At 43.6% G+C, this 27,180-nt stretch overlaps 2 protein-coding genes across 6 annotated transcripts in view; one reads left to right on the top strand and one right to left on the bottom strand.

Annotated features, from left to right (window-relative positions):
• The first annotated feature begins 535 nt into the window (after window positions 1-535).
• Window positions 536-27,180, top strand: part of LOC142569016 (uncharacterized) — a 179,492-nt gene continuing 152,847 nt past the window's right edge. The window contains exon 1 of one of the 5 annotated variants that reach the window (XM_075678535.1): window positions 536-667. The gene's annotated coding sequence lies outside the window, so the exon portion shown is untranslated. Of the gene's footprint in view, window positions 722-1,357; window positions 1,519-9,625; window positions 9,777-27,180 lie in introns of those variants that run through there. The other 4 variants (XM_075678539.1, XM_075678538.1, XM_075678537.1 and 1 more) reach the window with 4 other exon arrangements.
• Window positions 5,190-22,775, bottom strand: LOC142569015 (uncharacterized). The gene is made up of 5 exons (XM_075678533.1): window positions 21,563-22,775; window positions 20,530-20,598; window positions 19,401-19,481; window positions 16,967-17,040; window positions 5,190-5,408 (listed from the first exon to the last, which is right to left on the bottom strand). The coding sequence occupies exons 1-5, from the start codon at window positions 21,609-21,611 to the stop codon at window positions 5,190-5,192; spliced, it is 492 nt and encodes a 163-aa protein (XP_075534648.1). The 5' UTR covers window positions 21,612-22,775.

The raw sequence follows: 27,180 nt of genomic DNA on the forward strand, positions 1-27,180 counted from the left end.
ACAAAACATAGATAAATCATCAGGGCAGTTCTGTGGTGCCTATGTCGCGGAAGAAATGTAAGTGGAAAATACGGTACGTAGCTTAAAGGTCTGTCTGTTCATATCTTTGCTAAATAGAAGATGTGTTCGCTAATGAAGAATGAATTTAAATGAGCTAAGTTAAATGTGGTGGTTTTTGAAGTGATTATAATAACGGACCTCATTCCCCTAAAGCGCAGTCAAGTTTAATGTACCGACTGTCTTGCATATTACCTTCACTTAGACGGCAGCAGCTTGATCGATGTTCCTGAAAAGAAAAATGAGCGTACAATTAGCTTGAAGACCGCGCTACACGTGCTTTCTCGTGATAGCTTTTAAATTTTCAAAGGATACGGCGAAACGTTTTTACAGGTCGCACTATAGGATACAAATGTCAGACCTGAATAAAACTTCGTTAGCGGAAGGCTGCTGTTTGAATACGACCCTAAAGTTTTCCGACTAATCCAGGGACGCTATTAATAAAGCAGGAAGCAGAGGCCCTCAGTGCGCAGCCTATTTAAAATCTGTGCTTACCTTTTTTCTCTGTTGTTTCACGCTGCCCTCGGCAAGATGCTTGTGAATCTCGCCCAGCAAACCACCGTTGGGAAGAAACAGAACCGGTGACGGACGCCATTCGTTGCACGAAAGGGTTTGAATCTGTGCATCTTTCTGTTCTGTACTATACAAGAATCAGTACATTAGAGTAGGTCATTTATAGCGTTAATTGCACTTAATTTCACAATTGTGTGGCGGCGCAGAAAAACATCCACTGATGCAGCACTTTGTTGCCTTTAGAGTATCGGTGGACGCGCTCGCCGCATGCCATAGGAGAACCGACGACGGCACTCTACTATGCCTCTATGTCGAAGCGGACGCCGCCGCAGGGCCCGTCTTGCCCGGCAACACGTTTTTCTACTCATGCTTTCACCATACTCACTTCCTCGGCTTTCCGTCTCATGGCTACGCTATGCTCCTCCCGCTCGCTGTACTATCGCCGTTTTTAATCTTCCGCCGCGCTCCCCGTTCGCTCTTTCATCCTTCACTGTGCTGCTTCTGTCAGTTACGCCGGGGGAGAACACCGACGCGAAACGCAAGCACGGGCGCCTAAGAGCTGTGCATCATCATCATCATCATCATCATTAGCCTGGTTAAGCCCAGTGGCGTAGCTAGGTCGTCTGGCACCCGGGGCCCACAGGTCTTCTGTCACCCCCCCTCCCCACCGGGGTGTAGTCGAGGAAGGCGAGGATATCGACAATTTCCGGGTTTCAGCACAAGTACAGCCGCCTTGGACACCGCGCACATCCCCCGGGTCCCCCTCTCCTTCGCTTTCTTTCCCAGAGGTCGCGAATGCAGCAGGTATTGGCGGCGAGGAGTTGCGGAGTCGCCATCTATCGGAAGCGCCTCGCTGGCGTAGCATGAGATTCACGCGGCGCGCTCCTCATAGGTTTTGCTGTCAGCGCTCACTGAAAACACCACGTGGGAGCTCTCCCGGAAATTTCTGTAAGTACTTTCGAAAGGAGAGAAGTTTTTTTACTCTCTAAATAATAATCTTGGGCAAACTGAAAGCACAGAATCATTTACAGACGCTATCTCTTTACCGAATACATACAGTAAACGCCACTGTGCGCGGTCGCCGCGATTTAGTCTCCCGAACCGGCTTCTTACGTGAAAGGTAGGCGAACGCCGAGACCAAACTATGTGAAATATGGTCTTATAGTGTTTGTATATCTAAATGGAGCGTAATAGAATGAAGCCTCAATGCAGCGATCGCACAGCTGTGCAGCGACCGACTGCGCGTCTGCATGCTTGTCCGCGCACTGTTTCGCTTTCGCCGCGTGCGCGTTTTCGCACCGTGTCATGAGCTTTAGGCTGTAGAATATGAGCATTTGACAGTATACAAGCAACCAATGTGGCGTGGGCGCTATCAGAGCTGTTCAAAAATAATTTCATTGTAGAGACTTCGACGCCTACGGGGAGTGATGTGCCGGACGTCGCGACGATTCAATTTTTTTTTCTAAATTCTTGGACGTTTCAATATTATTTCTCGAGTTGCGTCGCACTATATGTTTATCGGTGTTCTCAGCGTGCGATTTCCCGCTGATTCTCTTTTTGTAATCCAGTGCATTAATTCATAACACAAACATGACCATATGCTATGCGTTCTTTTTTTTTTGTGCGTCTTACGGCTCCCTATGCACTCCAGTGAACTTTCCAGTATATATAGCATCGACAAGTTCATAGACCAAACCGTCATGACATTAGTCGGGCAGCGCACTCGGGCGAGGGTCTCAGTGCGCGTTTTTCGAACAATGCAGACCCGGGGCCGAAGCAGAAATCTTCCTCGCGTCTGTGCTTGCTGCATACCCGAGTTGTAGCCGATGACTGTTTGCCGGTTTTGTTTCGTGAGCCAAGCCTCACGCAGCTTCTGGTCCTGCGGCTACGTATGAATAAGGCTGACACCGGGCTCCGTTGCGTACGTCCGCCACTGCGTCACTGAGCAGTAGCCTACCATGTTACGCACCTTCGAATGCAGCCACTACCTATTCTAGTGCTTTCAATCGTTGTAAAGGAGACACTCGAAGCCGGAAAATCTCGCCAATAAATGAGGACCGCAGCGTACGAGGGAACTTAAACTTTCCTTTTCAGCTCGCTTCGGCGTTCCCGAAGCTGCCGACGCGGCCGCTATGTCCACGTGATCCCTAATAGCACGTTACGCCGACGGTGGCGCCAGCTTTTCCAGTGGTGGAACTATACCATAGTGGAGCTCGAGGCCAATACACGCTGTTTTTTTCTGCGCCAAATAACACAGTGGGCTGCACTGATAACTTGTGATAAGCGCATGTGCACATCTTCTGTCAGAATGTAAGGCTTGGCAACCAATACAAATGCGGCATCGTGGTAAATACGGCTCGCGTCACAAGTAAAAAAAATTTATAAAGTTTTATTTACCAATTTTAGCGGTAACATTGCATTTGCAAAATTGAAGGCCGACATTCTTATCTTGCCCAACAACAACTTCAGGAAAATCGTCGTAGGTTCTATGGCCCGCAGTATCTTGGCTGTGGGCAGCCCTGAACGAAAACGAAAGTTAAATTGTGTCTCGGTGACGCTGATCTCCCCACCATATTAGAAAAACAGAAAACGCCACCTGCCTCCCTGCTGCTTGGGCGCCAATGTTATGATAATTAGGACTTCTCTTTATTTTGATCAATAAAGCCTTGTTTTTCTCTACTGCAATACGGACAAACATGATTATCCTAGCTGCGGTACCACCTGAAGATTGGGAACAGACTAGAGCACGCTTCGCGTCGATTCTTGGCGTCACCATAAAAAAAAAAGGGCCTCGCTGAACCCCGTGCCAGCGAAACCTCTTGGTCAGCACTCGCAATGGAGAGGGTTGAGGAATCAACCTCACTGGTCCACTATTTCATATTTCTTTCGCTACTGCCATAAGAGGCGCCGCCCGCCGTGCCAAAGTACTGTAGGTTGTAGCACCCAAAACGATTTTGTTTAAGAAGTTTTTGTTGAGTTAATAATATGACTTTGAATCCTCAATTCTGGAATTGAAGTACTTCTTCTATAAGTACTAATTAGGGGAATATTAAGGATATGGTTATTACTTACCTGCCATATTTTTCACGCTACCGAGTTTATAGTAATCACAGACACACAACTTCATAGAATATCCGGAAATATCCTTACAAAATTCACGTTTTTTTTAATTCTGTGCAGCTGACACAGACACTGTACTTGACATGAAGTCACACAATAACAACAGTTTTCTGAAACTTTCGAGGGTAAGAAGGAAACTGTGAAACATAACGGCAGGTTTCGCAGCGGCTTCTCGGAGCGAGCGGGAAAAGGGAAGTAAAAGCGAGCTGAACGTAGCGGCGCCCGCGTCTATATACAGCCTGTCGAGTCATACGCCGCCAAACTCTTCGGCCGCACCGAGTCTGAAGACGATCCATAGAATCCGATTCGCGACTTTTGACGGCCGCGCTTATGCAACGTCGCTCTCAACGAACGCTTCGCCGTAAACGAGAGCGGCGGGCGCGCTCGTTGAACGCCCTCTTACTGCTGTCTTTGTTCGTCTTCGCTGCGCGTTCTGAACGGAAGAGGGACCCAAGAGCCTTAGCGCCTTACTGTATGTTTAGCGATTCCTGCTCCCAGTATGAACGCACGGAACACCCAGCATGAAACATTCCGCTAAGGCGAATAGTTCAGCGACCATTTTGGGAATTAAATTTGTTAGCCCGCACATTCGTGCAATTATTTCATGGGGTGTTGATAGAGCTGCAGCCGAATTTTCAGCGGCGCAACGCATCGGGTACATGAGCTCGGGCTACTGGATACCGGAGCATTCTTTGCCATTTGCGCCCAGTCAAGTCGGCGGAAAAACAGGTCTCTTCAGGCACATGACACCCCCCCCCCCCCATCCCTCTGGCGCTTGCACCCGGGGCCCACGGCCCCCCGGCCCCCCCTATTGCTACGCCACTGCTTGTTTGTATTCTGGGGTGAGCCGCATACTTCATATATGTACTGTTCCGACAGCACTACTTGACTACCGATTAGCTATTACCTGCACCTGTCAACGCCAAATTCTGGTTGATTTCTGCTTCGCAGGGCAAGGGTTTCATAGTATCAGTTCTTAACGCTTCAGTATAGTTTTATTAGTAGGAATCCTTTATTTGCAGGAACATACGTCTTCTTTTCCAATTTTTCCTACCTGAACATTACGCGTCTCGCGTTATTTTTGGTTTGGCAACATGAAGATAATGCCTTCTTTTCCTTAATTTTTCTGGAGGTTTAAACTGCAGTGAGCTAAATCTTTAGGTACTAATGTTATCGCTATTGAGTGCAGGGTCGTATTCGAACACTTTTTCTAACCATCTGCAAATAACAACATTCTGCTGTGGGCATTTCTGAAAGGTGCGATGAGGACAACAGCATTCTCGCCGACAGTATCAAAGACGTCAGTAGTGACTACGACTGAATAGTTCATTCAGTCGTTCTCTCACTGCGTATTTTTACCACACTTCGCAGTAACGACATATAGAGAGCACTGTGGGCGTCCGGCTCTATGCGAGATTTCCTCTTTCTTGGCGGCGGCATCATTTATCTTTCTACTCTTAATATATCTACAGGAAGTGTTTAATATAGCCGAGATTAAGCTACGACGAAGAACAAGCTATGCGGCTGCTGATGATAACTACAGATGAGGAATTTGTGCAAGTGATTATGTGTAGAGATGCCTTCGGAGGTGGCAGGCGCACGCATAGCGAAGAGGCATCACATGAAATTCGTATAGCCCAGCTGGGGTGGCAAAAGCGGTTTTCTCCTTCTGGGACACCAACACTAGCATTACCCAGTAGCCGGATCTGAGATCTACACTAGAAGAATAATCGGCACCATATTAATAATCTAGTGGGCCATCGACCCGTAGTAAAGGGTAAACATCCTTGCGCGTTATTTTGTTCAGAGCATGGTAATCCACATAAATACGCATTGAACCATCTTTCTACTGCACTAGAACAACTGGAGAGGACCAGGGGCTCGAGCAAGGTCGTATTATATTTAGTCGATGATATCGCGCTCATTGTGAGACACGCGGCGTGGCTGCTGGTGAACAATGCGGGAGCCGTCAATGTATGCGCCACGTCGCAGCAGCCGTCATACCGAGGGCTGTCGAATTGATGTCGAACTAGGAACGGAGTTTTTCTATTAGTGCGAGCAAATCGTGACTCTGGGCAGGGGTCAGGTCAGGGCTTATGGTTGCCGACAGCGGTGTGGAAGAGGCAGTGAGTGATGACGACATTGACTCTGGTAGCACAGTCGAAAGGGCAACAACTGCATTAGGCTGCGTATCAACAGCATAAGTAACACTTGATCCACGCCGTAGAAGTCGAGGTTCCGTAGATGAGGAATGCAGAACCACGAGAGAAACGAATGAGGCCAGGAGTAATAAGAATTCCTCTGGATTACGTATGACCATAGGGAAGACTGAGCATGTCGCCATCCCGGATGTTATTCAAATTGACACTTATGATTTCTTCTCTTGATGGCCAAAGAACCTAATCGGAGGAGGGGACAAGCCGCATGTGTTCTTCATAATCAAGAAGAAAGTAACCGGTGGCATTCACGGGTACGAGTTGCTCACGAAAAGAGATAGCTGTGGACCCCTAAGACAAGAAATTGCCATCCAGCAAAGAATGAACAAACATCCGCAAACAATGAAATTGTTTGCTGATCATTGTGCCATTTATTCTGCTGTCAGCAGTTCATGCCAGGATACACTTAACAATAGTCTTTCTGAACTCGCGCACAGGTGCGACGACAGAGGGATGCAAATAAGCTTTTCCAAAACAGTGTCAATGAAAATAACACTGAAACGAAATTCACTACTTTATTCATACCACAGTGGCAATCGGAACCTTGAATCTATCACTTCTGTGAAATACTTAGGCATAACAATTAACAGTAACCTCGAATGGGACAGCCATATTAACAACATATCCAAGAAAGCTTCAAAAAAATTGCTTTCTCCGTAGAAAGCTAAAGAAGTCACCTTCATCGGTCAAGCTGCAAGCTTATCGTTCCCTCGTACGCCCAGTCCAAGATTATGCTTCCCTAGTGTGGAACCAGTTCATTAATAAGGAAATAGATAAACTATAACGATTTCAGCGCGGTCTAAACGGTTTATTTGCTCCGACTACAAAACATCATCATCAGTTTCTGGCATGTTAGGCTAACTTGCACTGGATCCGCTCCACGTGCGCGATAAAATCACCAGGCTGAAATTGTTTTGCTCGTTTTTTGATAATCAAACAGATTTAGGAAACGCCACATAGATTACCAATGCTCCAGAAAGGTGGTCGCGTATTTTTCATTCTAATACAGTCCAGTCATACTTTTCCCGCACTAACATTTTTCAGAAACCTTTTCTTCTACTTACGAACGATGAATGGAATCATTTAACGGAATGTGTTGTTGAATGCACATATTATGCTTTATTTCAAAATAGGTTGAAAAAGCATCTTTTGTAAGCCCTCTCCTGCTTGGGCAGCATTGATGCCTGCAGTATTGTGTAAATATATAAATAAATAAATAACTAAATAAATAAATAAATAAATAAATGAAATAAGTTCATTGGTACACTCGGGAAACTCAGCAAAAAAAAATGTGAGGGCGTATTCCGTCAATGAATACTCGTACTTTAAATTGCGCGATGGGACGAAGAACGGCATTGGTCGTTGCATGGATAGACTGGCCGCAATAAGGCGCCATCACTTTCCGCAGGCGGGAACAAAAATCTGCCTGAATAATCGAAATGGCGACACCTGTGTCAATGAGAGCTTCGACGGGCACACCTTCCGCAACCACTGACAAGTTCGACGGTTGCTCTGGAGGAATTGTAGGCGGTCCGATGGATGCAGTTTTTCCTCCTAAAACTGCATTGGAGAGCTTTCCAAGGGAGCGTTGTAGGCATGAGAAGCAGGTCGTAGAGGTGATACGGAACGACGACGTGAATTCTTCCCAATCGAGGTCTCTGAATACCTCCTGTAAACACGCTGTGAATAGCATTGGAGAGATCGTATCTCCCTGCCTGACGCCTTTCTTTATTGGGATTTTGTTATTCTTTATGGAGAACTATGGTGGCTGTGGAGCCGCTGTAGATATCTTTCAGTATTTTTACATACGGCTCATCTACACCCTGATTCTGTGATGCCTCCATGACTGCTGAGGTTTTGATTGAATGAAACGCTTTCTCGTAATCAATCAAAGCTATATATAAGGGTTAGTTATATTCCGCACATTTCTCGATTACCTGATTGATAGTGGGAATATAGTCTATTGTTGAGTAGCTATTACGGAATCCTGCCGGTCCTTTGGTGGACAGAAGTCTAAGGCATCCTTGATTCTATTTGCGATTACCTTAGTAAATACTTTGTAGGCAACGGACAGTGAGCTGATCGGTCTATGATTTTTCAAGTCTTTCGTGTCCCCTTTCTTATGGATTAGGATTATGTTAGCCTTTTTTCAAGCTTCCGGTACGCTCGAGGTCATGAGGCATTGCTTATACAGGGTAGCCAGTTTTTCTAGAACAATCTGCCCACCATCCTTCAACAAATTTGCTGTTACCTGATCCTCCCCAGCTGGCTTTCCCCTTTTCATCGCCCCCAAGGCTTTCCTGACATCTTACGGCGTTACTTTTAGGATTTCAAATTCCTCTAGACTATTTTCTCTTCCAATATCGTCGTGGGTGCCACTGGTACTGTGTATATTTCTATAGAACTTCTCAGCCACTTGAACTATCTCATTCACATAAGTCATGATATTGCCGGCTTTGTTTCTTAACGCATACTTCTGATTCTAGCCAATTCCTAGTTTCTCCTACACTGCATTTAGGCTTCCTCCGTTCCTGAGAGCACGTTCAATTCTATCCATAATATACTTCCTTATGTCAGCTGTCTTACGCTTCTTGAATAACTTCGAAAGTTTTGCCAGTTCCATTCTAGCTGTAGGGTTAGACGCTTTCATACATTTACGCTCCTTGATCAGATATTTTTTCTCCTGCGATAGCTTACTGGTATCCTGTCTAACGGAGTTAGCACCGACTTCTATTGTACGTTCGTCAATGATGTACATCATATTGTCGTTCATTGCTTCAACGCTAAGGTCCTCTTCCTGGGTGAAAGCCGAATACCTGTTCTGTAGCTTGATCCGAAATTCCTCTAGCTTCCCTCTTACGGCTTGCTCATTGATCAGCTTCTTATGTACCAGTTTCTTCCGTTCCCTCCTCAAGTCTAGGCTAATTCGAGTTCTTACCATCCTATGGTCACTGCAGCGCACCTTGCCGAGCACGTCCACGTCTTGTATGATGCCAGGGTTAGCGCTGAGTATAAGGTCTATTTCATTTCTAGTCACGTCATTCTGGCTGCTCCACCTCTATTTTCGCTATCCCGCTTGCGGAAGAAGGTATTCATTATCAGCATAAGCTTCTGTTCTGCAAACTCTGCCAATAACTTCCCCTGCTATTCCTAGTGCCTATGCCATATTCCCGTACTGACTTCTCTCCAGCCTGCTTCTTGTCTACCTTGGCATTCAAGTCCCCCTTTCAGTATAGTGTATTTGGTTGTGACTTTGTCCATTGCCAATATATACGCATGTGCATATATATATATATATGCACATACGTATTTATTGTATATACGTACATATATATATATATATATATATATATATATATATATATATATATATATATATATATATATATATATATATATATATATATATTCGTTTTCGCGGGTTTTCGTTTGTAGTCATATAGATCACGAGCATGTATCCATAACTGCGACATTGCATGTAGCGCAAGTTTCGTGGCATAGGGGCCGTCAGTAGGTTTCCAGCGCGAAGTGTACAAACAATGCCTAACTGATCGTAGACAGAAGCTTACGCTGTAGCTTAAAGGAGGCGTCGCATAAGCGCTTTCAAAGCAAAGAGCAAGGCTGCTTACCCGGTCATCAGTTTACCCGCGGTTTAGAACTATTGTTTGACGGCCCTTATCGCCGCTGTAAATTGCCCTTTGAGCGAAGGTCTCTGTCAATTTACCCTCCTGATATTCCGATGCCTCTGCCTTGCACGGCGCATCAGTACCAGTTTCGTCTCGTTCGGAAAGCCTTCTATGCATGAGGCAGGGCGCCGAGACCGTGAACTGTTTGGTGTACCTCCCTCCAGACGCGACTAGTGAATTCGGGGTAAGCGCTCAAAGCGTTTTCATTTCCTAATTTTTTTCCACACTACTTTTAAGTGCTGTTCTGTTCTGCTGAAAATACATCGTGTATCTAGCGGCGTCCATGGCCGCTTGCGTACGGGAGACTCCGAAACCACGATGTTAGAACCATTGAAAAATACTATGCCGTACCACTTGCCGTGATTATGAAAACCCGTATACCGCAGATAATTCAAGCATGTTTTCAGGCATTTGACATATACTAAATGAACTTAAACTGACTCTAGCAACATGCCTCGCGCTGACTTTCTAATGATAGCCCCCCCCCAAAAAAAAATTGCAGCGCTAGAGGAAGAGAAAAACTGTTGAGAAGGTTTGTAGTAGCACGCAAACAATAAGAAATAAGTAACTTAACGTCAACGGCTGCAATGTTCACATACAGATATTCATCAAGTAAAAAAAAATGTCGTAGTTTGCGTCCAGTTATTTCTTCTACGTTTGCACTTATATTCGATTTCGCGGGTTTGCGTTTGTACTCCTATAGATCACGAGCATGTATTCGCAACTGTGAACGGTTGTCGGTACACCTGTAAGGTTTGCCTAGCCGAGTTCACGGCCGTCTGCGCACGTGCCATTCGGGAACTACGAGACCAGAACCGTTTAGAAATCTGTATATATTGCGTTACCCAGCGATCAGGAAAACACATCTATTGCAGATCAATGAAATGGCGAATGCTCGGTTGCCTCACGGTGCGTGGGCTTTCAATATATATATATATATATATATATATATATACGGAAGCCCTATCTGAACGTTTCTAACGGCGCAAAAGCCGATGCATCCAATTCTTTGAGCAGGTACCGTCACTTTTGTAGAAACCTGTACGTTGTACCATAGCATTTTCTAAAACACGCTTTTCGTCCACTTTGTTGTCCTTTGTCTCGAGTTGGTATTATGCTCCGAACTTTTAACAAGAAGGCCATATCAGTACGCACTATCCATCTAGCAGGCACGTAGGACCAGAGCAGGCGCACTTGCCAGTGTTTTTCGCCTCTCTGCTCAGCCTCGCGCGCCGCTCACGCTTAGCCTGTAGTGTGAAAGTAAATCATAATATTACATTATTAATGTTATTAGATAGCATAGTTCCTTCACGGTGATTTATAGGAGATCCAGATTTCTTAAGCCAGTCATGCATTTAACCTGTATTAGGTCAACATTTTACAACACGCTTATGGGACTCCCAGCCAGAGAAAGTACAAATGAACGCCTGAAGGTTTACTCTTACCTGGTATTCCTAAACATATTCTATTTGCAGAATTTTATGCCCGCTTGAATTGCCTGCACTTCAGTGCTGAAAGCTGGAAAAACTGATTCCTTTTTTTTGCTGTCGAAAGGCTCCTTCCAGTCAGTAGCAAGCTATATTTATTCATTTCCATAATGTTATGCAATTACTATATTTCTAAACTTATTAATACTATTTTGTTCCATGAATACAATTAAGTTTTATTTCTCCCTCTCATTAACGGCCACTGATTGAAACTGTTCCTTTTCATTTGTATCAGGATGCAAACATTCTGCAGTTTCTCCTGAGCATTTGTCCGCATCCTATAAAGTACGCGTTTGTATCAAGTTCTGGTGTTGCAATCGCAATATGTGCGTATCTTTTAAACATGTTTCAACAAACTAATTTATTGAACTTTGTTTTCAAATCTACAAGATGTGCTCATGCAGTATGACCAAATTAAGGAGCACAAAATACTGCAGATTTAGTACACGTGTTGGAATCTACACTCTAAAAACTAAGGGAGTGCCGGGCACTCTCTTTGAGGGAGTAGCTGCTTGTCCCATATTTCACTCTCTTTTCGAGAGTAGATCGACCCTCTTTGAGAGAGAGTAGGTCAACTCCTCCTGACAGAGTTTTGTTACTCCACCGCAAGGGATTGCTAGTACTCTTCCGCAGAGTGATAATACTCTTCCCACAGGGAGTGCTAGTACTCTTCCGCAGAGTGCTAATACTCTCCCCGCAGGGTTAATAGTACACCGCCAGACCAAGTACTTCTACTCCCCCAAACAGAGTGCTTGTACTCCTTCAGAACAGAGTGCTAGTACTCTTCCCAATACCCTCTTAGCCAAGTCCTGGTCACGCATGCAGGCAGGAAATCAGATCAAATTAGGGCCGCTGATATACTGTTCCCTAGGCGGCTCCTCAGAGACACTGGCCCGATTCCAAGCGGCCTTCAGAATAGGCGTGAGCAAAGTTATGCAGGATTTTAAAGACATTTTTTTCCTGGCTATTTTGCTGCCTACCTTGAGGCGTGACTGCTCTGAAGCGGCCTATGCCTATGCGTCACGAACGCCACTGAGGAGAAAAAAAAAGCGAATTAACACTTAATCTACAAATATCTTCGCAAATTTCACAATCAGGAGTCACACAATCTAATTAGAATACAATTGTCACGGGAATCACATACTTATCAAGAATCACAATGCTCTATACATCATGTGAATTCGAACCCGCGTACACTCGCATTTGTACAATTCAAAACACACATCATAACCATTACACCACAGCGCCGCCATGTCCAGTCGTGTTCTTTTAGAGGTTATATATATACCAAACGTATTTGATGAATCGGCTGTGGTGGGTGGGGTTTCTCTGCAGTGTGCTGTGCTGTTGTGTACTGGAATACGTGTTTGCATCATTTCCATTCCTTGCTACGACTAACGAAGGAAGACAACGTAGACGACAACGTGAGAACTATTCACGGCTTGTCGTCACCGCAGGAAAATAACAAATGTGCCGTTCAGCTCATGATCGAGTGCTTCTATAGTCCATGTTCTCCAAAATACGCGGATACAAAGTATTGAGCCAACCATCCACGTATGTGAATTTAATTCGCGCGTATACTGGTGAGCAACTGCGACGCCAGTGCCAGGCATTTCGACGTGCCTCACGCTGCCGTGTAAGCGTTCTTTTCAAGTGCATTAGTTTAGAGTTTGGTTCAGTCCGCTGGGAGCTGTTGTCCTGCATTAGCAGCGGATCGTTAGCGTTTTGAAGCGCATGCATTCCAACATTTGGAGACTGCTTATGCCGATATCCGCGTCAAATGCATTGGCACGCATGTTTAAATGACTAATGTGTCCACTTGTTACGCGTGCACTGCTCGTATCCTGTGGCAGTGCTCGTTCTAAAAGCTTCGAAGACCATTTACACTCATGCGTGTGTTCAATTTATATATGCACAGGATGGACTTGCCGGCTAGTTGGTTGAGCATATTAGAAGAAACAGCGCAATACAAGGACGACGCAAAAACATGCCACACCACGAAGCGCTGGTGTGGTTGATGCTTTTTTTCGTCCTTGTGTTTGCGCTGTTTCTTCTTCCACGATACACGCACACCACAGGTACGCGAAAGTTTAGGAGCATAAGTGGTTAACTCTGTTTTCCCCGTTTTCTCTCGGTGTCAATGGCACAGTGCGTTGCCCGGAATTGTGCACGCTTACCCCCATATGCAGAAATGCATCATAACTTGAAGCCCATGCTTGACTTGATCTAAATGATGCAAGTCGTGAACGCACCAAAAGAAAGGCAGAGAGCGTCTGGGGGAAGTTCGCACCAGGCGTCGTTTTTATAAAGTTAAGCATGAGCTTTGTATTAAGATACATTTCTGAATACGGGGGCTGGACATCTGCTTCTTCCAGAAAAGGTCGAAGAAACGCCCGCCAAAACCAGGCACATTCGTAAACTTAACTAGGCAATACGAAGCTCCATAGAAAAAAAGAAGAGTGGTATTAAAAGCTTTCAGTATTTTTCTTTACTCCAAAATAGTTGCGCTCTCGTGGCTTCACTGTACAGAGATAGTGCAGCGTTAGCTAGAAAGCATGAATTTCCTAACTCCATGCCAAAATAAGCTTGTAAAATTATTTAGGTGCTAGAATCCAGGGTTTGTAGCAATCCTTGAAAATCCTTTATTTCTAAAATGCCATTTTGAAGGCATTGAAAACCCTTGGATTTTTAGAAGTACTGGAAAGTCCTTAAACTTCTACACTTGGGTAGACTTAGCAGACATTGCCAAGCGCTTTTTTTCCCTTCTGTGACACTCTTTCGCATGTCACAGAAAATTGTATCTGGAGGTAATAGAAGGAAAGCGACATCCTTAAAGTTGAAATTACAAAGGAGCTGCAGATACCAGTTTTATCCACATGGAACCGGCGACAAATGTGCTTGGAGGAGCAGAAGCAGGAAGCTCAACAGTTGAGGCATTGGAAGAGAAGCCCTGAAGAGTAAATTGAGAGCGACAGACACAATAAAAAGAAATTAGAAATGACTATTGCTTATTTGATGGTGAAAAAAGCTGAGGCAACAGATGACATCACATACACTGTCAAACCAAACAGTATTCAAAAACTGCAAATGTTGCAGGTCCAAGTAGTTAATTGTGCTATTGCAGAAAAACTGAGCGCTTTCTTGAAATGCTTCCTTGTGTGCGTTTAGTGGTGGGCGGTGAAGGGCAAATTAGCAGTCATTCAAATGTTTGAAATCACTGAAATGCGATTTGTTTTGTTTTCTTTTGTTTGCATTAAAGTTAACGGTGTTCTTGAACAAGTTATTGCCTGTCCAAACTACTACACACATTGCACGAGGTCCTTGAAGTTACTGTGTCGGGGCCTCGAAAGTCCTTGAAAACCATTGAATTTTTTTCTTCAATATTGCTACGAACCCAGTAGAACTGTCATGGAGTAAAAACCTTGGCTGAACAGGGGCTTATACGCAGAGCACAGGAAGACTAGAAATGCAGTAGTAGGCATGGAGGGCCCTGAAAAAAATGTGCCACATCCGCTCGTCTGCCTTATGTTTCTGCACCGACTGTCACATTTTTAATAGAAGTGCACTTTCTGTTCTACTCCAATAAACGCAACATTACGAACTCCAGTGTGGGGCAGTCCTTCAGCCAGTGCAGAACTTTTTCTGTACATCCGAGTCAGCTCTGTCATTTTTCCAGCATTGTAGTACAAGATTTGTTAAACTGGTTTAGCAGAATATGAGCAGTATACTCTTAAATTAGCTGTTTATTTGTATGCACAAGTTCAGGTCCTCAGTTTGGTTGCATGACAAATTGCCATACCTCAATAGATACAAGAAACAATTTTATTACAGTTAAATAAAATCCAAACATTAATAATCACAATAATATAATGACATACATTTCTTTTGGTACGTATACAGCCCATGTCTTGGCAGTGTATAAATTCAACTATACACCGCAAGTACTGTGTCCTGACCACTATTATTCACATGTGTAAAACCATCACAGCAATTCAACAAATATCACAGTAATTAGTGACATACATTTTGTAACTGCTTTACATAAGCATAATGTATACAAATGGTCCCTGTGTAGCTACACATGACTAGTGCCACCCGAGTACTTTTACTCACACGTGTAAAACCAACAAAGCAGTTCTTTAAAAAATATCACAGCGCTTAGTGACGTACATGCTGTAACTCCCTTGTAGAAACTTAATACAAACACGTGAGGACACAGAAAGCTAGCAGTGGGCATACATGGGAATACTACCGCCTCAATACTAATTCACAAGTGTAAAACCAACCAAGCAGTTCTTTAAAGAATATCACAATGCTTAATGACATACATTTTCTAACTAGCTTATATAAGCTTTATACAAACATGAGAACATACACAAAGCTAGCGGTGCACCCGCATAGAAGTGCGGCCATCTGAACACGATTATTTGCAAGTGTAAGCTCAACAGAACAGTTCGTTATAGTGACGCACATTTTGTAACTGCCTTATACAAGCTTAGTGCAAGCACAAGAATGCAGAAAAATATAAATTAAAAACTTGCTCTATGCATACACAAACAGATCAACACAAATGGTAAACACCGCTTTGAAGACAAATGTGACTGTGGCAAAGCGCACTGCTGTGCCGGTTGAAATTGCCACCCACAAAAGTATTGAGCAATGCTTAAACCACAGTCAATAAAGTGCTGAAAGACTGCGTCTCTAACGTAACTATTTTAATTCAAATTTCTTGAATATAGGGCTCGCTTGCAGATAAGGCATCTGATCCAACTGACCTGATTTTACACCTGCTACATGCATACAATGCACTCAGATATAACTGGTAATAATAATTATAAAAGGCATTTAAAAACTTGATAGTATGATGAAGATGCATGACTAGAAAAGTTTTGTTCCCCTCGTACTTGTTAAAAAGGTGTAAGTACGACATGTTCTTTTTTTCCTCAATTTTTGCATTAATGGACAGCCGGGAACCTCGAACCGACACAAAAAAAGATACTGCTACGTTAATGGTGTTATGAATAATTTTTTGTGAAAGCTTTTTTACAGACAAGTTGCAGTCTCGTTTCTGGAGGTTGAGCTGTATCTTGCAAAATAACTTGAAAAGTGGTCACATGGGAGCATGACACTATATCATATTGTTAGTTTCAGTTGACTCTCTTGCCCTACAAGTCGCTGCACACTGTGGCCAGTGATGCAACAGCAGTGTCTGTGTGATTTTCATCACACTTCTGTCCTATGCCATTCTTACCAGAGTTGGCGGCACATAGATACCCAAATTTCGATAGTGTTGCTTTCTCAGGTGGTTGCTTTTGATTTGCTCAATATCAGTTGGCACTTCAGCTGCATCAAACTTCTTTTTTACCTCTTCAACAACAACATCAACAACAATCTTACGACACCTGTGTTGTCCTTCTAGTTGCCTACAAAGACCAGTCAATCTAGCAACAACACTGACAGTCTCTACTATCTTGTAATGGGGGAGAGGTGTGTCTCACCATGTGTTCCACATTGTTGTCACTATGTGGGCTGGCTGGGGAGGCAACAACTGTAATATGTTTGCATTTGCATATAATAAAGTGATGCTTGTACTGTGTTATAACACCTAACTTAGTCTTGCACTTGCTGCACAATAACACTGGCTCACAGCCGTTGTGAAAAGCTTTTGTATGTTGAGCAAATGAGTTGTATCCACTACAAAGAAAGTCAGTGATAGCACACATGTTGCTCTACCAGGCCTGGTGTGGTTCCTTCTGACACTGTTGCTGATGCTGACGCGCTGCTGCTTGCCTCGTACACTGTTGCAGCTGCAGTAGACGTGGCAGTCTCTGTATCTATTGCTGCCGTGCCATCTGTCATGGTAACTTCCAAGTGGTACCGGGCTCACTTCTGCAACAGAGATGGTGTTTGCCCCTTGAGGGTTCTCATGATCTGGGCCAATAATTTCGTAGGCATTGTCTCCTGCATCGAAGAACCAATAAGAACAGCATGAATTAATAAACATAGCTCTAAAAAGTACGGACATCAAGACTTAACCACAAGCTTTGCGCATAAGTGACCGGGGCTTAATGAATAATACTTGCAGGAGGAGTTACAATTGTTTGTGTATATTACAGTAAAGCCTCATCAGAAGATATTCAAGAGGCACGGGAAACATGTTTCTCGAAACCAAAAATTTTGAGACACTGAGGAGCCAGACTAGATCACTTTATTATGCATCATCACTAAAGTATGTTTTGATATATCTGAAGGAATAAATGCTCAGGGTGGCTTAAAGGGCCCCTAAACCACTTCTCGACATTTTTGAACATTTCAAGTAAACACGCGTATCGAAATCAGAATGCCGTCACGATCGACGAATCCAAATGCCAGAGTGCGTAGCACTGACGGAGCACCACAATATGAAGAAAATGACCCCGTGCGCCTCTCTGGACCTATCCTGCACCCCCCAGTTTGTCCTGACGTCACCAGGCTGTCTCTGATGATGTCACCAGTTTCCGGTGCTGTCGATTGGTCGAACGAAAGTGTACGACTGCCGGCAAGGCCTGCAAGCAAATACACACACTCCTTCCTCGTCGCGTTGCGCGCGATGCCATTGTGGGCAGCCAATGGGGGCAAAGAACAGAAACGCCAACAGAAGGGTCTCCCTACGAGGCTCTTCAACACGAGTCACCATATAGTTCCGTTGCATTAGCGCCACCCCTCGCAGGACGACGGGCCAGCGCGGCAGCAACAGAGCTCGTTGGTGTTGGCCTGTCCCGTAACATTTGGAGGTGTACTAGGCAAGGAAAAGACGATACTGTCCATATGGCGTGTACCAGATGAAAGAGTAAAATGAGTGGGGACTACTTTTCGATAATCAAACACACGTAGCTCCACTATTACTGCACCGTTTCGAAAAATTCTCGTGGCTACCTGTTCATTGCCTTATTGTCTAGAACTGCAACACCGCAACTAAATTTCAACCTCGGTAGTTTAGGGGCCCTTTAAAGAAGACATTCACAGCTTTTTAGTGACTGTAGATTGTGTTAGCTTCCTTCCCAACTTCTGGAATTTAAACACTTCACTTTGCAAGCCTTGTTGCTCGCAGTACCTTTGAGGTGCTCTTAGACGCTCGTCAGCTTCAACTGCCGACACTTTCTGCCCTGCACTGTCCTCGTTGCCCTCCTTTTCTGGTTCATGCTAAAAGAGATATGCGCGATTGACGTGTGTAAGGATTGCGTGATCTTTACGCCCTTCGGAGCACACAAGGTGCACAAAGTGAATGTGTCTGGGTTGTGTCCCTTCGAAGTAGTCAATACTTAAAAAGTCATCCTTAGTAACAAAGGTGTCTTTCGTATACAGTATTGTTAACGTGGCAAACATCGCAAAACCAACCAAACCATTTTCAGATGTCCCTTACAACCAAGTGCATCTTGTAATGAGATTCTACTGTACTGAATATTTTTCAACTATGGATCATCTGCATGTACATATAGTCATAAAGACATGTTGTGTGGAATGGCGAATCGGGAAACAGTTCGTACTCTTACTTTTTGTCCCTAACATAAGCAGCTGATAACAATATGATAAAAAAGCAGGCAGTGAGGCTAGAATGGAACATAATCCTTCAGCTCTAAACAGTTTTTTGGGCCCACATCATTCCCTCATATGACATAAGGAAACAACTTCATTGCAGTAATGGCTGCATGTGATCCGAGTTGGTTGAAACAAACCATACGTAAGGTTGTCCTGTATGTAATTTTATCAGAGTGCTTTTTAGATGTCCTGCTGGTGATCCTGGCTGCGCGATGCTTCTCATGCTTTTTGGCACGATTCCTTTTTTTCCACTCCACTTTTTTTTTCAGATTTTCTCCCCTTTCCCTTCCCCCTTGTGTAAAATAGCACACTTGAAGTATCAAATCTGTTGAACTAACGTGTGTATCAAACCTGTTAACATGTGTGCTTCTCTGTGGTCTGTGTTGTATTTTTCCGCTGCACAATTCAATTCAAGATGAAAGATGGAACGTCCCTGCCTTTAGTTTAATTGTGTGTGTGTGTGTGTGTGTGTGTGTGTGTGTGTGTGTGTGTGTGTGTGTGTGTGTGTGTGTGTGTGTGTGTCTCTCTCATGTTTTGAAATATATGTACATTCAGGAGTGCCTGCATACCCTTCTCTCCTGCTCCAGTGACGAAAAGGAGAGCCTGTTTATGTACCATAGTAAAAAATTCAAAGGTTTTCGCTGTGCCCATTACATCCCTTATCATATGGATCTGTCACAATACAGAGTAGCAGTGGTCCATAATACTAGCCCATCCCAACATAATTATAAATTAACACATACCGACATGCTGCGAAACAGCTGTTGCAAAGCCGCTGGTGAAGGCAATTTCCGCAGCACTGCAGTGGTACAGCCGAGTTCCACCTGTATAGTGACAAATCCATATGCGTGTTAGCAACTCAGTAGTTGCTGATGGTTTCATAAGCTTTACACTACACAATAAAGTAATCTAGACAACTTTGTTGGAACAAACGCACATAATTAGGACACCACTTAAACACTAACACGATTAATTGCCCCCAATCTCTCACTCACTAAGGGATAATACTACTGAAACATCGGTGGAGAGCTGATTAACACAGCCCATAAAGGACAAGCGTTCTTTGAGGAAAACAGCTATAACAGCGGTTAGTTTCCTTGATCATTTTATGTGGTAGCTTTGATTTAAATGTCATGCAGTACTATAAAATACGAAGTGCCGCATTTCTAGCAGCAGAAGGCGTCGTCAGGCTCATGGTACAACAGATTTTTGCACTGTTTGTCAGTGAGCCGACACATACGAAGAAAACCGAATTCACGCATACATATACAGTGTCAAGTGCACTTCTTCTGAAAACGCAGCCACCAGTTCCAATGTTGCTGAAAGGAAAGGTTATATAAAGTGAGAGACTGCATGGAACTGCCACTTATGACTGTAAATGTATGGTCTGCTGATTGCAGAGGTAGTCACATGCTATTTCTGGTCTCTTTTAGAAGCATTACTAAAGAATAAATTAAAATCTATTCATAAGTCACGAATTTCATGCATCCACAGTTTGGCTAAATAACCTGTGAGAAAAAGACGTGTTTATCTGGAATAGCAACCTTTTTTCCTTCTGCAAAACTTTCCTTCGAATTAATGAAATAACTTTACAGCGTCATAATGCGTTTCTCGCAACTACTTGCCGGCAGTGGCGAGTTAGTGTTTATATCCGACTCATTGGGCGACAATACTGCCAAACACAAATGCTTCACCAACACGAGAACACGTCCCTCGCAGAGAATAGCAACCATATATGCCTCTGTGAGACATGATCGCACCTTTGTGGTCAAAATGTACATTAGAACGACGTCACCATCTCATTAAAAAAAAGCCTCCGTACAAGGCAGCCGCCAACTGCATAATGTGAAATTGCAACTGATGTCCACTTACTGGTGGCCTGTGTTTGAGTCACTTTTGGCAGTTGACTGGGTGCTGAGAAATGCACGTCCTGGGTTGTCCCTGCAAAACATACAGGGTTATGTCAAATGTTGAAAATATATATATGCCGGCATTTCATCAGTCGCAAAACAAACGAGTAAACTAATAAACAACTGTAATGTAAACAGAGTACACATCATAAGATAGGCTGTCAACCGTTAATGCATTACGCAAAAAACCTGATGCATAGGAAAGACTATATGTATACACACGAAACTGACACACAATTTAATTCGCTCTAGTTTTTTCCGTTCAGTATATTCAAATTATTATGTCTCGTGGTTAGAGCAAAATTAGTGTAAATTACGAACTAAATTATCTACCCTAGAAATCTTTCTTCAATATGCACCTGTGCGCGCTTCGAACGAGTAGTGTTGTAAAATTTACGTACATGGCATTTAACATAGTTGCTGAGCACGGATTTCCTTTGCCCTGTGTCGTGTACAGTGAGCTACATATATCTGCCCCCCCCCTTTTTTTGTACTAGCCATACTGAGTGCCACTGCACCTATACGCACGTCAATAAACCTCACGACACAGAAATAAAAAAAGCGCCAATCACCCATGCCTGCATGTTGTAGTGGGCCTAACCTAACCAAGCATGGGCTGTTGCTTTTTATAGTAAACACAGGCACCGTGCTCATTGCAAGTATGTATCCTGTCGCTAAGCAAATATGCAATTTCATTGTACCACTATTTTTTTATCACATGGATATATCTGTTGAGAGGCAAGACAAAAAGCAGTCACTTCTCAGAACTAATCAGCTTTCTTAAAACACATTTTTAACTTTTCAATGACACTTGCTGCTATGTGTTTGTCTCCAGAGAGCATACTTGATTTGACTTTCCAATCAGAGACATTACATAAATATACCATGTTAAGATGACTGCCTGGAGCACGTGAGAATTTTCATCTTCGTGTAACATACTGTATCTTGATTTTGTGTACATTTGGTCAAATGGTACACCCAATATACCCACATACTAGTTTTCTTGTCCAAATAACATGCCAATGTATTTTGATTTTTTGGCATTGGCTCCTCTGCACTACGTGAAGTCGCGCTGCACTGGCTCTTTCACATTCTCGTGTCCTTGCAGCTGCCTTCTTGCGTTATATAAAGCGGGTGCCTGAAAAATATCGTATGCAAAAGTCAACACAAGGGCATGGTGCAAAACAACATCAAGACAGTCAAGGCCATGGCAATAAAAAAGTCTTAGCTCTTAGTCTTCCTAGTGAAATGCATGCAAAACATCCAAATGACTGCAACAGTCAACTGCTAAACTAACTTCAATTTTTAGATTTAAGCAAAAAACAAATAAACCACAGTTCATCCTTGTTTTTCATGAATTTTAGAATACTCCTGCTAATGAATAGAATATTGGTCATTTTCAGACGTCATAGGTCTGTCATGAGTCTGGTGTATCGCAAACACCACTTGTGACACATCCTAAGCACGTGCCCAGTGTGCCCCCCCGCACCATCCCTGGTTGTGCCACTGCTGAAGCCATAATTTGAGGATTATAGCTGCAAACATGATGCTCAGTAGGGATGAAAATATTGTCCTTCAGCTCAATGGATATATGGATGTGCCTATAAAAAAGGGCAACAAGGCTTGTTATGGCAAGCTTACCCACATTTCAATACTAACAAGTTCACTGCGGCCTGCATCTAAGCTTACTAAAAGGCGTGAACTTATTTTCATGCATGAGGTGCGCAGTGGAGTTCATTTTTGACAGACCCGACTACTGCTGCAGTTTGAAATCTAGCATTTTAGATTCTTGTAGGCATGTAAAAGTTGCAGTTAAACCGCAGTTATTAGTTTATTACACCAACCTATTGTTCTGTGTACGACAGACTGGTAACACGAAATTAAAGCAACATTTTATTTTGATATTTTATTTCTCTACTAAAAATATTCAAGCGATAAACACATCTTGATCTGCCATGCTATAGCAAAATGCACACATTACGCTTGTAACCCCCAGAGGAAGGCTGACTTAGCTGTTCATATGACATAACTCTGACACGCCAACTCATATTAGCAAATGCGCAGGCATGTCCAAAACAATAAGCGTATGCAAAGCGCCCCTGCAATTGTTTTTCCACACAGCAGCCGTTATATTCGATGCCGATGCGTAACTAGCTGCTCGACAATTCACCGAGTTTGTAGACATAAGCATCCTTTCAGTTTCGCACCGTGCACGAAAACCGCCACAGGAGACAAAACCAGACCTATAATCACACCATTTCAACATGAGCAAAAACAGTTCAGTCTTAGGGATAAACACTGTGAGAGCGATTTAGTGCGCGACGGCGACGAGCGACGGCTTCGAGCGACAAAACGGGCCGTCGCTTGAACAGATGGCTCGGTTCTGGAAATCTAGAAATCGTCGCTCGTCGCCCAGAAGTGCTATGAGCGACTAGCCAATAGCGCGAAGCCGGAACTGGATGTACATACATCGCTCAAATACTACCGATTGTCGCGCGGAACGAGCAAATGATTCAATTTTTATGCGTGCAAGGATAAGAACGTACTGCAAGACCTCCGGAAATATTTTATGCTACTTTTTATAGTAAAATACATCAACGTAAATTACTAAAGCACGCGTCACGCGTGACTGCAGCCCTCATGCCGGCAACACCGGGGAGGCGTCGCTCAAAATCGTCGCTCGCACGGAGTACGACTTGTAGGCGACGAGCGAACGCGACAGCCATCTCCGTCGCGTCGCTTGTAGCTGCCGCGCGCAAGATTGCTTATATAGGGTTTATACTTTTTTCAGCATAAAACATGGATTCCTCATGCGTTTTCAGTAAGTTCAAGATAACGCGCCCAACTGACCTCTTGCAGCATGCAGCTGAATGCCTGCGGGAAAGTTTCTAACTAGCACTGGTGCTGCACGTAACTTCAGTGGTCGCAGATTCCCCCTGCGCAAGACACCGTCAAGCGCGCGGTTTATTTATAAAAAAAAGCATGCTGCCAGCAAAATGACGTTTTCTGTTATGTGATTCCTTAGTTCAACAGCGTTCCGTACACAGTAGACTGCCAAACTGAATAAATTCAAACACACAAAATGCACGCTAATCACGCTCCGCATAGGCTCGGAATCACGGGCTGGTGAACTAACCATTTTAAGCGTCCTCTCGCCTGGCGTCTTATTGAACATACCATAGTTCTGGCAGCGTTTGCGATTTTTAAAGCTCTTACGGACAACGGCAAAGTGATAAAATCACATGCAGTTATCGCGAGGACTGGCTTCTTCAATTGACATCGAGAGACACAGCGCGTATGCCTAGTCCTTTGTCAATCGCGTCGGCTAAGCGCAGCGACGACTTCCTGGCGATAGCATGACATATACGGACAATGTGCACCTAAGTTAGAATTCACTTACCGTGGAGGATTTGCTGTTATATCCAAGGCATGACGAACGACAGTCGTGTTTTCGTGGCGACGCGACATGGCTGACATACGATCTCCCTTGGCTAGCCTTTGCTGCTGAAATGCATTGGCTGCTGCTGTGCTGCTCGGCGGACGGTCACCTTTCTCCGGTGCTGTGTTGTTCCGCGATCTTGAGCGCGCGCGCGCGCGGTGGAGCAACTCCGAGTGAAAAAGTAGAGCGCTCGCTACGCGTTCCGTTGAACTGCGGCGGCCTGTTCTCTTAGAAGCAAAACGATGTGTTCTTTGCTCAGCGTGCATGAATGATACATTGCCATGTTCGGGGCCAGCCACCTACAGTTGAAGCAGAAGATTACGCTACGTTTTGTTTTCTATTGCCGCAAGGGTCTCTCTTTTCTAATGTCGCAAGAGTCTTTTCACTCTCTCTCTCTCTGAAGGGGAGAGTGAAAACCACATTTGACTCTCTCCTTGGTGACAGAGTGAACAATGCATTTCACTCTCCTCGACATTTTGCGAGAGTAAAACGACGCTTTGAAGAGTGAACCGGCAGCTTCACTCCTGCGATACCCTTCCTAGTTTTTAGAGTGTATGCGAAATGAAGTTTTTGTCAAGTGGTCAATTAAATACTGTTATACTAACAGCGACATATACAATTGGCTTTATTTTTAAAAATCCAACCCGTCACTTTTTGCAAGATTTGTTTACGCACCGCATAGGTCACATGCTTAATGACATCTGAAGTTCATGCACTACACTGTTCACAAATTATATCAAAATGCAAACGGTATGTAATGTAGATGCACGTATGTTTGGCTTTTGTTTATCACAACATTTATTTCAAAGGCGACACATCGCAATTCACACAATCACGATCATGGAGGGTGCAACGAGTGGTTCATTGTGTTAATCCAGCGAGTCCATCAGTATTTCTTAATTATGTTACGCATTTGCGCTTCGTAATGCGTTAATTATAGTATTTATGACCCGGTTATGCACTGTAGTTACCAAGTGACATACAAAGGCTGCACATTTCACTGAATTAAAAACGGGGACAAATTTTTGAATCTATTGCCAAGTCGGACAGAGACTGCTGCATGCGCGTTTTGCAGCGACGGAGAAACGGCCTCACTATTGGTGTAGCCAATGGTCCGTCACACCTTTGCTGCGAGATAATTATTTCATCGTGATCTTATCTTAACCGCGTCTTTATTTGTGTCCTTTCCCTGCAATAATACGTAAATAAATACATATGTTTCAAATACATAATCAGTTCTATGCCTACGCAACGAGCAATTTATCTGTCTGTCACGTAAGACGAATGCAATGGCTCATAACCCCCTAAACATACCCCCGCTCATACCCCCGCAGTAGGGTTTCTGGGATCGGACCACGAGTGTTTCGCCTGAGCATATACAGTTTCGCTATGAAAAGAATGAACACCTTTCTGCTGGAGACCAGTACGATCATGAGGTGCACTAACAAATGAAAATTTATCAAACATGCCGAGTAAGTGCTGGTTGACAAGCAATGAATTGAACTTACAGAAAAAGGGGAAGCAAAAACTAATGGGTGTCCATGCAGCTCCCAACAGAAAACGCATCCATCTCTGAAAGTGTAACAGAGACCATGCTGTCAACAGATTCTCCCAGTCTCTTTGCATGTAGAGCTTCCATATTTGCTCTAGGCAACCGATCTACACAGAATGCAAGCTTCTTCATCTAGAATGCACTCTCGACATCCGAGCGTGCATTGTAGGGGAAGAAGCTAGCATTGTGTGCCGATGTGCTGCCTAGAGAAATTGTGGACGCTGTAGATCTAAACCCGCTGGGAGAATCTTGCCAGCATGGCCGCCGTCAGAAATGGATGCATTTCCTGTCAGGAAACACCAAGTAATTATTGCTCCTCCTTTTTGTGCATGCTCGGCTTATTGCTTGTAAGCTAGCATTTACTCAGCGTGTACATTAAACTCAGTATGTACATTGTTAGATCATCTCAATTTTTTTGTTCGTCATATCTGTTCTCTGGTGCGGTTTGCAGCCGCGCTGTTCTTCATTGATTTAGACTGCAACAAGTCAATTTATTGGCCCTTACGATGCTTCTGAATACCTTATATAATTTTTATTTGGGCAATGTTGCAAGTGCCTGCAGTGTAAAGCAGTATGAACAGGGCACGCTAACTACAGATAAAACTTTTATTGTGGAAATGCAGTGATTTCTTAAGGTTACCAGAAAGTAGTAAAGCAAGAAAGCCTGATAAACACTAGTGCTTGATGGAACCATACATAATAAAAAACAAGAAAGAGAGAAAATACAAAAAAACGTACAATTCCAGGGAAAAATTTACATTGTGATCATCAAGTGCACACGCGGCTACCTTCCAAGAAACTCGTTCTTTTTCCAATGGCATGAAACTAGAAGAGTGTAGTTGCATAAGCCAGCTGTCCCTCTGTGTTTCGGAATAATAAAAGTGTTTCTTGAAAAGTGCTGGCATGCACGATTGGCGATTGTAATGATTGTTTTCCAGTCCTACAAATTTTTATGTATTTTCTTTCTGTAGCGTTTTTACTTAAGTTTGGTGGAATCAAGCACCAATTTTTATCTAGCCTTCAAAGCTGTCTTTTTTTCAGGTAAACTGCATAAATTGTCATATTTTCACAATGAACATTAGTTTTAAGATAGCCCTCATCCGTCTCTAGTGTCATACTTCTTCTTGCTATGCACCCTTTCAATCTCTCTCTCTCTCTCTCTCTGTGTATGTGTGTGTGTGTGTGTGCAAGTAGATTTGCATGTGAAATCGACTCCTTGGGTGGTAGTATCGTTCTCCTCTGCAGCCTCAAGAATTCATGAAAAGATAGCGCAACAGAAATACAATAAACAAGAACAAAGTGAAGCCACAAACTGCTTCGTTATTATCCGTTGTCTATCTATTGCGTTTCAGTTAACAATGAATACACACCAACTCGTTCAGTTTTCAGTTATGTCAGGCTCACAAGCCCTCTTGTGTCCTAGAATATCTGCACGGCTATGTATCGTGTAATTTAATTTTTGTTGTGTGCTTGTAATTCGCTTGTCAATATCCTGATTTTCCTGACAATCTTTTGTGATGTGTACGCCCTGAAAGCTTCTGGTGAATCGCTGCAGACGTGCAGGATCTTGTAGTCTGCAGCTCTGGAAGTGCTGCTTTGGTTGCTTTCAGTTTAGATTTCTA

This window comes from Dermacentor variabilis, unplaced genomic scaffold (genome assembly GCF_050947875.1).
Source record: "Dermacentor variabilis isolate Ectoservices unplaced genomic scaffold, ASM5094787v1 scaffold_33, whole genome shotgun sequence".
Lineage (NCBI taxonomy): Eukaryota > Metazoa > Arthropoda > Arachnida > Ixodida > Ixodidae > Dermacentor > Dermacentor variabilis.